General features: G+C 46.5%; 1 protein-coding gene across 4 annotated transcripts in view; it reads right to left on the reverse strand.

Annotated features, from left to right (window-relative positions):
* Window positions 1-11,632, reverse strand: part of MTA1 (metastasis associated 1) — an 82,718-nt gene extending 71,086 nt beyond the window's left edge. For all 4 annotated transcript variants that reach the window (XM_080623805.1, XM_080623804.1, XM_080623806.1 and 1 more), the window contains exon 1: window positions 11,516-11,632. In XM_080623805.1, coding sequence (XP_080479931.1) covers window positions 11,516-11,543 — 28 coding nt within the window. In that variant the 5' untranslated portion in view covers window positions 11,544-11,632. The remainder of the gene's footprint in view (window positions 1-11,515) is intronic.
* Window positions 11,633-11,869: the final 237 nt, after the last annotated feature.

Genomic DNA, 11,869 nt, shown 5'->3' on the forward strand with positions numbered 1-11,869 from the left:
AGACATCACTGCAAAAAAGCTTCCCTCTCTGCCCTTTTCAAGCTGTTGATTAAGTCTACATCGGTCCATGGAAAAGAAAATCAGGAGGGGGTATCGCAAAAGAAGAACACACACTGTCTAGAGGTCGTATGTTTAGAAGATTAGACATGTCTGAGCTACCTAATAACCTTATGGGCTTTTAGGCGATCAAGCTGCAAAAATGCCCAAAAGTATTTTTATCCTTTCCAACTTACATCTGCCTTTCAAGCTACAAGTGCTGAGGACTGACCTTGCTGAATACTCCCCACCTTACATCCAGAAAGTCCTATACACTGCATACAGCAGCAGCCTACAGATGTACCTGGGACACAAGGAAGGCTGAAGCCTTCCCCTTCCCACGCTCACTACCACTGTTGGGCAGAATGTGCATTTCCAGATGTGATAAAGAAGCAACTTCACAGTTGCAAATATTTTCCCTGCCCAAACCACAAAGCTGCTGCCCTGAATTAAAGATGAGCATCAAGAGAGTGTATAAACTTAAGATGACCTGCCTACTTTATGACTTCTCTTACGGGAAATACATGCCTCCTCATACTCTGGGTTTCCAACTCAACTCTGGGCCAGTTTCTGTCAGTAAGCTTCAGTTTTCAAACTATTCAGTAGCTTGGTCCTGAATCTGTCAATCACTTTACCTTTTGGATAACACAATCCCTCCTGATCTACGTTCTTGTGTAAAAGGAAGCTGGAGGGGTTACATTGCTTTCAGCCTACAAGTCAAGCACTCACCTGGTAGACCCAGGTCCCATTGCCTTCTGGCTGTTCTAAGCACAACATCATCCACAGCAGATGTCACCTGATGAAATGTTTAGCTACAGAACAGATAAGAGTTTCAAGAAAGAAAGCCTTACCAGCACAGTATTTTCATTATCAGGAATGCAAAACAGAAACAGTTGTTTCTGTTGCTATGAGGTCCAATACACCTGGTGGTATACATGAACCAGGTATTTACAATTTTACAGATCAAAGGTATTAAAAATATACTGTCAGCGCAAGTTCAACTTGTATTTACTGGACAGCAGTATCTGTGGCTACTGTACAGACAGGATACATGCTGCCCTGTCCTCAGCTTGCTGTGCTATGGGCAACACACCCCTACTGCCACTCAGCTCCTTAAAAAAGGAGTGGAAATGAACAACAAGCCGAGCACACAGCATCTGAAATACCTAAAGCCACTTAGTGAGGGACATGGCAAAAGCAAGCACTGTCTCCTGCAGAAATCTCCATACAGTTAACAGCAAACCATCATTAAAATTTTTTGAGGACAGGTTGAGGTACCTCAGTTAATTCAAGCTAGCTTTGCTCTTTTTTCTTGATCAAGGATTATCTACACGTTTGTATGGTAAACAAGACATTCAGATTTTATTTTCTTGCAAATGTATAGAACTTGTACCTAGAAAGGAGCAGCCAAAATAACTTGGCTGTTTTGAGATGAAACCTACATATAATTTTCTAACTTGCCTCCAAAAATCCAGGTTCAATATTCCCCAAACCACAGCCCTGAAGCAGAAGCAACTCATGGCAAGGTCCATGTAACAGGACTACAGACTATGCACAGACCTACAAAAAAAGCTGATACAAACTTTCATCAGTATAAGCTCTACTCCTGTAGGGAGAGATATTACAAGAAAAACCTACCAAAACCAAAACAATAAAACAAAAATGCCATACCAAATCTATGAAGAACCTGTAATGGTTACAGAGAAAACCTCAAAGGTCTACCACACAGAATTCTACTTAAGCTAAGAAATATTCTTTACCCTTCTGGAGCAAAAAACCCCCATCTAAGATAATGACATGCAATTTGCTTGGACAACCTAACAGCTGCTTGATCCAGTTTAAACTCTGAAACATTAAGTGATTTAGAACTTCCCAAAGGTCTGTTCTTTGTTTTCTGTCATGTCAAAGGGGGAAGAAAAATTCCTGTCCAGCTACCTCATATAATTTTTCTTCCTGATTCTTAGTGAAACAAGGTTTATGCAACTCCATTATCCATCCATGAGTTCTTCCCTATTAACACCTGAACCCTTTGTTTAAAACATTTCACAGAGGGACAGAAGTCTCAAAGATAATTAAGTTCCGATCACTGTTCCCTATCTTAAAAACATAGATACTATAACTACAAAAGAAAGTGAGATAGTAAGACAGACAATTAGAAATATGAAATGGTTCCCACTTCAGAAACAATTAACAGACTAGGTTTTAAAGCAAATCGCTGGAGATCTCACAGTATTTGGGGGGATTATCAAAAGAGCTTGGCTTTCTTATGAACCTCCCACACCTCTTTTGTCAGTTCTGTTCAAGGCAGGTCTTGGGCTCGATTAACTTCTTATTTGATTCATTATGACCAAGTATGTTCCCATGTATGCTGGGGAAGAAGGCGGGTATTCTGCCTAGCAGCAACAATCTAGGAAGTCAAGATCTCAGCTCTGGATGAGACACTGTGTTCATACATACGGTATCTTTCTCAGTAAAAGTGCAAAATTACAAACAAGTTGGAAGAGAAGGGGAAGAACCACCCCCTGAAAGAAAACACGAATTTTAGACAAATTCAACATCCTTATTTCTGTTCCTCACAGCCCTATTAGCTGTTCTCAGTTGCAGAAGATGTGTGGAAAAAACTGGAGAACAGTAACCTGCTTCTTCTTGTGAAGAAGAGGTGATGGGTGTCAGCTGTACTCCATGGGTCACTCTTCTTAGACAAGAACTATGCCACACTGAGAAGAAACTGCTATTAGTGAAGCCAGCTTAAAGGTAGGGAGACTGTATACAAACAAAACTTGAAAAGAGAATTTGTGAGAATCCTGGAAACAAAATTAAGCTTCTAAAGTACTACCCTGAGGAAAAATAAGCAATTCTACTGCTAGAAATCAATTAGATCGCAGCACAAGAAAACTCATTTCAATTAATCCACTCCCAATACCTCAGCTGTAACTGAGGCACATTTGTATGTGGCTCTGATCCTTTAGGTTCACTAAGTCATCTCCCTCAAGCTTCCTGTAGGACAAGCATTCCAGAAATATTCCTGGAGAACCATTTTTTTTATTCTCTGCTTTACATGGGCTATCTAAGCATGATTCAAAGACCTCTAAACACACAGCTCTTCTTCTGCCACTTCAGCATTCTCAAGAATGTAGCTATACAAACATTTTGTGCCGTAGCAAAGTTGTGAGCGTACGTAATTTCAGCTGCACCAGTACAACTCTTTGTGGGACAATACCATGAACCAGCCCATGGAAACAGTCCATACACTTCTTAAAAAAAACCAAAAACCTTTCCCCTAAGGTGGGCTGTAAGGGAAGACCAGGATTGTCTAATTTACAGAAGAAACAGAGAAACACTTGAGCAGACGGAGAAACTAGCAAGAAGAGAACTTCTTAAATCACGGGAGTGAGAGGGAACAGACACAGGGGAGGAATATCCTCAAACTGCGCCCTAACAGTCTTCTCTAGCAGCCAAGAGAACAGCCTGTTCCATTGCAATTCTCATTGCTAAGGACAGATAAGAAAAACATTATTTTTCCACAAGATATCTAGGCAACATCGAAGATGACAAGAAACCAGCTTCATGTTCCCTGCAAATACCTCAAAGAGTTGCAAAACAAACTAAACAACAACAAACAAGTTGTGTTTTTTTTCCTTTGGGGTGGTTGGTTTAAGTACAATGTTCCATTTCATTAGTCAATGTGAACTAACTTCTCGGGCCATGGTATGACAGTATATTAAGTCCAGAGATAGGGGTTTCAGTGCCAGATCAAAACCATCATGACTTCACAATGCAAAACATGGATGAAGTATAAACTCCTGCCATAGTTTTGCAGATGTTTCTTCAAACAAGAGTGCCAGTGAGGCTGATTCATCCCCCGCCCTCTCATACCACCCCCTCAAGTTGTGACATCTTCTCCCTGGATGGAGCAGACAGGCACACACGTGGGAAACCTGATTAGGAACACACCCTGGTCAAAAAACTGTCTCCCAACCAAACCAATTCCCTGATGTGCTTCACTGCACAACCACACTGAGCTGTGTAAGCCCAGCTAAGGAAACAATGTGAGGACAGTAACCAGTGCCTGTGATCAGTGCCTTACATTTACACCTCTACCTAAAGAAACATCCACAGAAACAGTCTCACTTGGCTGGTTCAAATCTGCTCAGATGTTGACAACTTAACTCTGTAAGGACGAGCTCTGTGCTAAATCAGGCATCATCTGCTCACAACACACTAACTTTATGCTTAGTCAAGTATCGTCTGTCCTCCTACATCTTGCATAAAGGCATGAAGTCCCCAAATTAACCAGAGCACATCATGTGCAATTTAACAGAAACACTACCATGGGCCACATTTGCCACAGATCAGGACTGGTGATCTGGCACCGCACAGCACCAGAGCTGTGAAATCCAAGGCGCTAGGAAGGCTAAACAGCTTGCGAGTAGCACACATGAAAAAGACTGGAGAAGCCTACATTTTTGCTTTCACTTGCAAACTCACTTTAAAGCTGCCAACTAACTTCTTCGCTTTACTTCATTGATCACTGTCAAGTAAAAATTGCCTCAGGAATACTTCTCCTTCCTAAAGATGATCCAGCCAAAGAACTGGAAAACGAGACCATGTGCATGCTTCCTTCTAGGCTGGGCCACACTGCCTGAAAGCTTCACTGGTGCTTCGGAGGTCCTTCACTGGTCCTTCTAAATTTGGTTTTACAAGTAAAGAGGAGAGGAGGAATCATAACAGACTCCAAGAAACGCTCTGAAGCAGGGCCTTGTTGTATATTATATCTACAGCAGTGTGCTCTGAGATAATAAAGACCTAGAACTGTAATATCTTATAAGAGCACCTTTTCTAACAGTTCCAGTTATCTAAACCTCATGAGAAATGCAGGCAAAGCAGCTGGAGGCTTGGTAACTTCCCTATTTGAGGATTTAAAAAATAATGATCTTGCAAAGCAGTAAGACATGGTGTAAAAACTCCTTGCTTGGTGCAGAAATAACACTGACTTAACAGATGACTTGTTGCCAGAAGATGTGCAGAACTAGGAGGAGGTGACCTCCAACAGCTCATATCCATACTTTCAAGAGAGATTAAGACTCTATAGTTAATTAAAGTTAGGATGTTTAAACATCAGAAGTTGCCAGAAAAACAACTAGTGAAAGGACAATCTCTCACATTCACTCAAAAATCTCACTAGTTAAACAAAAGAAGATCCTTAAAGAGTTTAAAAGTCCCTTTTCCACAACTTCTTATCAAGTGTCTTTTATTCACCATCACTGAAAGGCAAAACACACAAAGATGACCATTTGGGCTCCGAAGGCTGCCAACAGGGTGCAGGCCCACCAAACCACTGCCAGCCTCCCCCAAGCAGTGCAGGCTGTGACCCCATCCCAGCCCTCCCACCAGCCACCCTGGCACAGGAAACTGCTTAAACTCACTAACCCAGCAGAAAACTGTCCCCATTGCTCCGCGGACCTTCTAAAAGGCCAGTGACACCAATGTGGCCAAAGAGGCAGCCAAGGAAAGTGAGACAAGGCAGTAGGTGAGCACCATCCTGCAGGGGACAAGGACGGGGGTGGCCTGATTTTCCTGCCTCTGGCAGAAGCAAATTTAGTGCTTTCTCTCCATTTTGCCAGTTGCAAACAGCTTGAGAGCTATTACAAATCCACAGAATGCGCATCAATACCATAGTTACAGGTCTAGCCCCCAAACACACCTGAGCTGGCTGACAACACACTCCCCACTATGCAGCATTTCCCAATTAAAGGCTAATGAATGCTGAAGCAGTCCAATACAGAGAGGGGGAAGGAAAGGAAAACCGTAAAACACAAAAAGATAAACTTGCGTAACTACAAACAACGAAAGGAAAAGATTAAGAAACCCACTGCCTGGCTGTTGCTGAAAGACGATAAGCTAAAAGTTGTCCTAAATTTATTAGGGCAAATGACTGCAGAAACGCATTAGTAAGTTGCAAGAATAAACTCTCATTTTTATTACCTTTACTAGTTATTTAATACCTCTCTCCACTACACCCACTCTCAGCTCAGGTTACCTTCAAATACTGCTCTTCAGCTGAAAGTTAACAAAAAAAAAAATAGTACTACTAATAAAAAAACACTACCACCAAACACAACCAAAACAGAATTATCCCACAGTACCCCCTCTTCCAACCCAAAATACATCCACCCTAATAACAAAGCAAGGCAACAGGAGAGGGTTTACACATGCTCTGAAGTTAAATAATCTGAACTACAGGCTCCAAATCTGGACTCAACAACATGCTTCCATGTGAGCTTCCTTAGAAAGTCTGTACCTTAGTTCTTCATCAGGAAAAGCAGAGAAGATTGTTGTTGACATCACTGTGATGCCAAGAGGGCCAATGCACCCATCTGCTCACAGTTCTCTGGTAGCAGTTTGGATGTCAAGAGCCCTATGCTGCCATGAGAGTCTGGATGCCAAACAGGGATATGTAGCAGGATGGGGGCAGGTCAAATTGTGGTCCTCAGCCACACATTAATATCATCCTGTAGCAACAGAGAGGTGATGTCATCCTGCCATTCTTAAAAACTCTGGGGCTGGCTACGCTGCAATGAGAAGTATGACTGCAGCACACACAGGGACACAGACGCCACCTCTACTCTAGTCAGCAAGAATAACACCACCAAGTAAATTGTGGAGCTTCAGTCTCCGGGGCACTGGAAGAACGCTGCTGGGAATCTTAGGTGCCCGTGCCAGGCGCTGTGGGGTCCTTTCATCTGCTTTAAACATGATAGATGCAGCTAATACATACGTGCATGACTGACCTGTGATCACATCTCCTAATGCCATATACCTTAAATATACCAGACTCAAAAGCTGTGATAATTTTGTAGCTGAGAACACTCTCAAACAAGAGGGTAACTCTCACAAGTCAAGAACATATAAAAGGCTTTTCATCTAAAAGCATAAACTGACACTTGTCTTAGCAAAAGTGCTGGCTTCAGTAGTTCTTCCTCCATCCTTCCTCTCCTTTCTTTCCCCATTCCCTTGTTCCCAGAACTCCCACTGAGCCCATTCAGCTGTTCACACAGTCCCACAGTGAACTACATCGGGTAGCTTATGCAGATTAAAAATAATCCAGGAAAAAACAAAGAGTGAGGAGGAGGGAAGGTGCAAAATTTAAGTTCCTCAAATCAGTGCAAGATGGAAATGCAAAAAACATTGTTTCACTGAATCAGGGGAATGCCATAGGGGCACAAACCTGCAGTGGGGCTCAATCAATTACTGCCACTAAAGAAATACTCATGGTACAATTAAACTCTCCCAGAGAAGGCGGAGACAGAATAGCTGTTGGAAAGTCTCTTGATAGGAGATGACCTGTTCTCTTCCAGGCAGCTGACACAGCACACTCCTGAAAGGGGAGCCTGGCACTAGCTAAAACAATGAACATCTCTCTCCCACGTGCATTTTTTCATCAGAGGCCCCAAATTCCAGCTCAGAGGTCCCAAGCTTCTCAGATCTGGTGTTTATCCAACATTCCCATACAGTCTGTGATCATGCAGACTGCCAGGCCGTTCCATTAAGATGCAGGCCAGACCACCATGACTCCTTCCAAGCAAAAGCAGCCCACTCTCATCATGCTGCCATTTATTTCATGGCTGTACAGCAGCTGTTAAGAAAATCTTAATTTCTGCTACACCGGAGGCAGGCAACTCCAGGATTTCCTTCTGGATAACGAGTAAGATACCATACTGCATTTTGGAATTTGATACCTGGCATCTTCCTTGCACATTTAAAAACAGTTTCACATCCCCCATGAACCATGCAGGTTATGAGTCCAGTTTGTATTGGAAACCAATCCTCTCCCCATCAGAAATGTACCAGCTGAAACCTTGCAGGAGAACCAGTTGCTTTCTCTAAGCAACTCAATGCCGCCAGTCAACTTACTCACAGAGGCTTAACAATAATTCAAGTGTCAGCTTCTAACTTCCCTGAGCACACTTACTCTGCCACACAATACAAAGGAGAAGACTTGCATGCCACCTTCGGCCCCCATAGTGCAGGCTCCTCAGCTCCTCTATCTAGGAATGACAACATTAAAAGAGAACAAGACATTCCATGTCCTCTGGAAAAGCTGTCAACTATGCATTTAAAATCAGTCTTTCTCAGACAAGAGCAATCCACCTTCTGGCTTCTGAAAACAAATATTCATGATGTTCATGATTGGGCCAAAAGCGACGACCATCTTTTCTGAGTCAACACATACCTCTAAAAGCATTATTGATCCATTGTGAGCAAGCTGCTTTTGGCAGCTGTTAGGCCTGGAGTTCATACAACACAATTCGGCAGCCACAAGAATAATAACAGATTATCTGCTGAATGTTTGTCTTCCAGTGGGAAGTGTATGAAATGACTACGCACAAATCCCATTCAGGATTTAATCCTGCCCTGGAGTTCACACACAACTTCAGTGCACAAAACCATTAGTGGGACATACCAGCACCAGAGGTCAGAAACAATTCAATAATACAAACTCCTTTGGCTCAGACTGAACAGAACGCTAATACAGAAACAGCTGCATGCATCCATATGTTGATCTTGGTAATATGTCAAACCAAGACTTCATCCATATGTACGATAACAGAGCACTGTAACTCTGGCTATCAGCCAGCTGCCTTGCCCTCTGCCCAGAAAGGTTACTGAGCAAATCTTGGACACCATTTCCAAGTACAGAAAGGACAAGAAAGTGCCTGAGACCAGACAAAATGGATATACCAAAGGCAAATCACACCTGACTAACTTGACTTCCCCGTCAGGATAAAAAGACTGGCTCTGTGCTGAGGGGAGAGCAGGGGATGTTAGACACCTTGACTTCATGTAAAAGACCATGCTAGTGCCTCCCATCGCATTCTTCGAACCAAAGTGCTGAGGTGTGGCCTGGATAAAGGGATAATAAAAGGTGTCAGGAAGACTGGAATGCCAGGCTCAAAGGACTGCGATCAGCCACTACAACCTTCACCTGGCTGCTGGTTACTAATGGCATCCCTCTGGTTATGAAAGGTACCCAATATGGATTAATACTGGGGCCAGCCCTGCTTAGAAGTTTTTTAATTATCTGGATAGAGACAGGAGTACACTGTCTACCAGTCTGGGGACCTAGGGAAGCATACTACATGCTGGAGGGTGGGCTACTATTCAGAGAGGCTTCGACAAGCTGGAAAACAGGCTGACAAAAACCTCAGGAACTACAGCTAGAGCAGAGCCTCACATCTGGAGCGGGGTAACTCCCTATGATGGTACATGCTGTTGGCATAGCATCTCTGTAGGAAGGCACTTGGTAGAACAACAAATTGCCCAGGAGCCAGCAGCCCACCCTTGCAGTGAGGGCGGCCAGCACTGCTGTGTCAGCAGGAGTGCAACCAGGAGGGTGTCCCTCTGATGAGCACTCCCCTAAGACTATTGGAGAGCTGGGTCCAACTTGGGCTCCCCAGCACAAGTGACATACAGGAAGAAGGCCAGCAGAGGCCACAGAGGCAGTCAGTGCTGCAGCATGGGATGTTCAACGAAAGGCAGAGGCAGGTTAGTTTGGTCCCGGAAAGAGAAGAATTAGGGGAGATGTTACTGCTGTCTGCAACTACTGAGTCGGAGGTGTTGTGCAGACTGGGCCAGGCTCTTCTCAGAAATGTGCAGGGATAGAATGAGGGATAACGGACAGCAGCTGGAACACAAGGAAATCTAGAGAAACAAATATTTGCCATAAGCATGGCCAAACACTGGGCAGGACCCAAAGTAAGGGTGGCATCGCCACCCTGACAAGATACTCAGAACCAGGCTAGACACAGCCCTGAACACCCTGCTTTGATGGGTGAGCTTCTAGCAGGAGGTCAGCCTAGTGATCTCCAGAGGCCCCTTCCCACCACCCATGGGGTACGCAGTAAGGATTTTGCCACATGGATTTTTTACGGATTTTAAAATACTAGAATTGTACGGATTGTAAATTCTACGGATTGTAAAATACTAGAAATGACATTCCATGCAAGACGGGCATCTATAGCATTAAATGCCAAACAGCAATTTCCAGGAAACAACTCTCTTTACCAGTCACACCAGGAACCAAGCTGTAAATTTTCACAACTCATCTTGACCTTCATCTTTCTGCTCTCAACACCTCCAAACCAACATAACTCTACATGCACACGTTCAGCTTGTAACAACCCAGGAAACGAAGCCAGGACAGCCAAGAGGCACACCTTATTCCTCTATGAAAACCAAGTGCAACCAGAAAAAAAGTACAAGCATGACAAAAGAAGTGGTATTTTTCAGAGCACAAAGTAAGGGTAGGCCCAAAGAGCGGAAAGTTGTTGATGGAGAGCAGCCAGACAGGATGGCTTGGCCACCTTTGCTGTATTTTTTTCCTTGTTTACTTTACGCTGGTTTTACAGAACTCCACAAGAAACGGGGCATTCTGAAGAGGAGAGAAGCCCACAGAAACATCTTTCCACACATTCTACCATGCTGGGAAGAAGGAAGCTCCACAGAACAGCTTTTATGAAGGAAAATGGCCGAGCACAAATTCATGCCAGACCACCCTCAGTTTATATTTCATAAAATACAGCCCCATAGCCTGTTGCCTCTCCTTTCTCTTCACGTGAATCTAAACAAAGGACATCTAGACAGGAGAGCAACCCTGAATAGAAGCCTAATGGGAAAGCATACAACAAAATAGCAAGTGCAGAAGAGGAGGCCAAGATCTGCAGGACGTGCCTCACACCAGTCCCCTGCTCTACCAGCGGTCTCTGCCCATCTTTGTGCTCCTTATCTCAGCAACTCTCCTCCTTGGTCCCCACCCCTACAACCTCTCATGACCACCATCCAAATAGCCCCTCCACCCCAGGCCCCATCCCTGTGCCCGTCCCGAGGCCGCTGGGAAGCGGCCTCTCAGCTCTTGCTGTCCCGCACCGCCCCAGTCCCGCTAACCCACCTCACCATGCCCTAGGCCCGGGTCTGACCGAGCCCCCCCGCACCCTCAGCCCCGCGCCGTGCGTGACCCATCTCCCCGCACCCTCACACGGCCCCACACGGCTGCTCCTCACCCCTCACCTCGGCCTCCCCCGCTGCACCACGCATCCCCCTAAACACACCGCGCGTCCCACCTTGCTCCTCGCCCCACAGTTCGCACAAGGACCCCCCGCGGCAGCCCTTCACCCCGTTTAACCCCACTCCAGGCATCCCCTCATCCCACAGCCCACCAGGCCCCTGCCGCGCACCTCCCTCCCCTCGGGAGACTCCGCGCCATACTACAGCCCCCTCCCTCCCGGGCTGCCCCTGGGCCGCGGCCCGCCCCAGGTGCCGTTTGAACCCCGGCCTGCCGCCGCCCCGCCCCGGGCCTGCCCCGCCGCCGCGGCCCGCCGGGCCCCCGAGGCGCCGCTCGCACGCGGGAGCGACCGAGGGGAGGGAGGCGCGGCGGGGCCGAGCCGGGCCACGGCGGGGCCGGAGCCTCGGGGGCGCTTACCTCCGACCCGGTACATGTTGGCGGCCATGCCCGGGACGGGGCCGGTGCGGGGCGCGGGCCGCTCCCGCCGCCGCCGCCGCCTCCAGGTGCCGGATCCGCTGGAAAATGGAGGCTGAAGCGGCCGGGCGGGGGAGGGGAGCGGGGGAATTAAAGGGGCCGCGCCGGCTGCCGCCCGGCCGACAAGGAGAGAGAGAGAGAGAGGGAGGGAGGCGGAGGGCGGGGCGGCGGGCCCGGGCAGAGAGGGGCCCGGCGGCGGGAGGGAGGGAGGGAGGAAGGGAGGGGGAAGGAGCAGCAGCCGGCCCCACCGCCCAGCCCGCAGCGTGTGAGGGCGGCGCTCCGCGGCCTGCGCCCGGC

This window comes from Psittacula echo, assembly GCF_963264785.1.
Source record: "Psittacula echo genome assembly, chromosome: 7".
Taxonomy (NCBI): Eukaryota; Metazoa; Chordata; class Aves; order Psittaciformes; family Psittacidae; genus Psittacula; species Psittacula echo.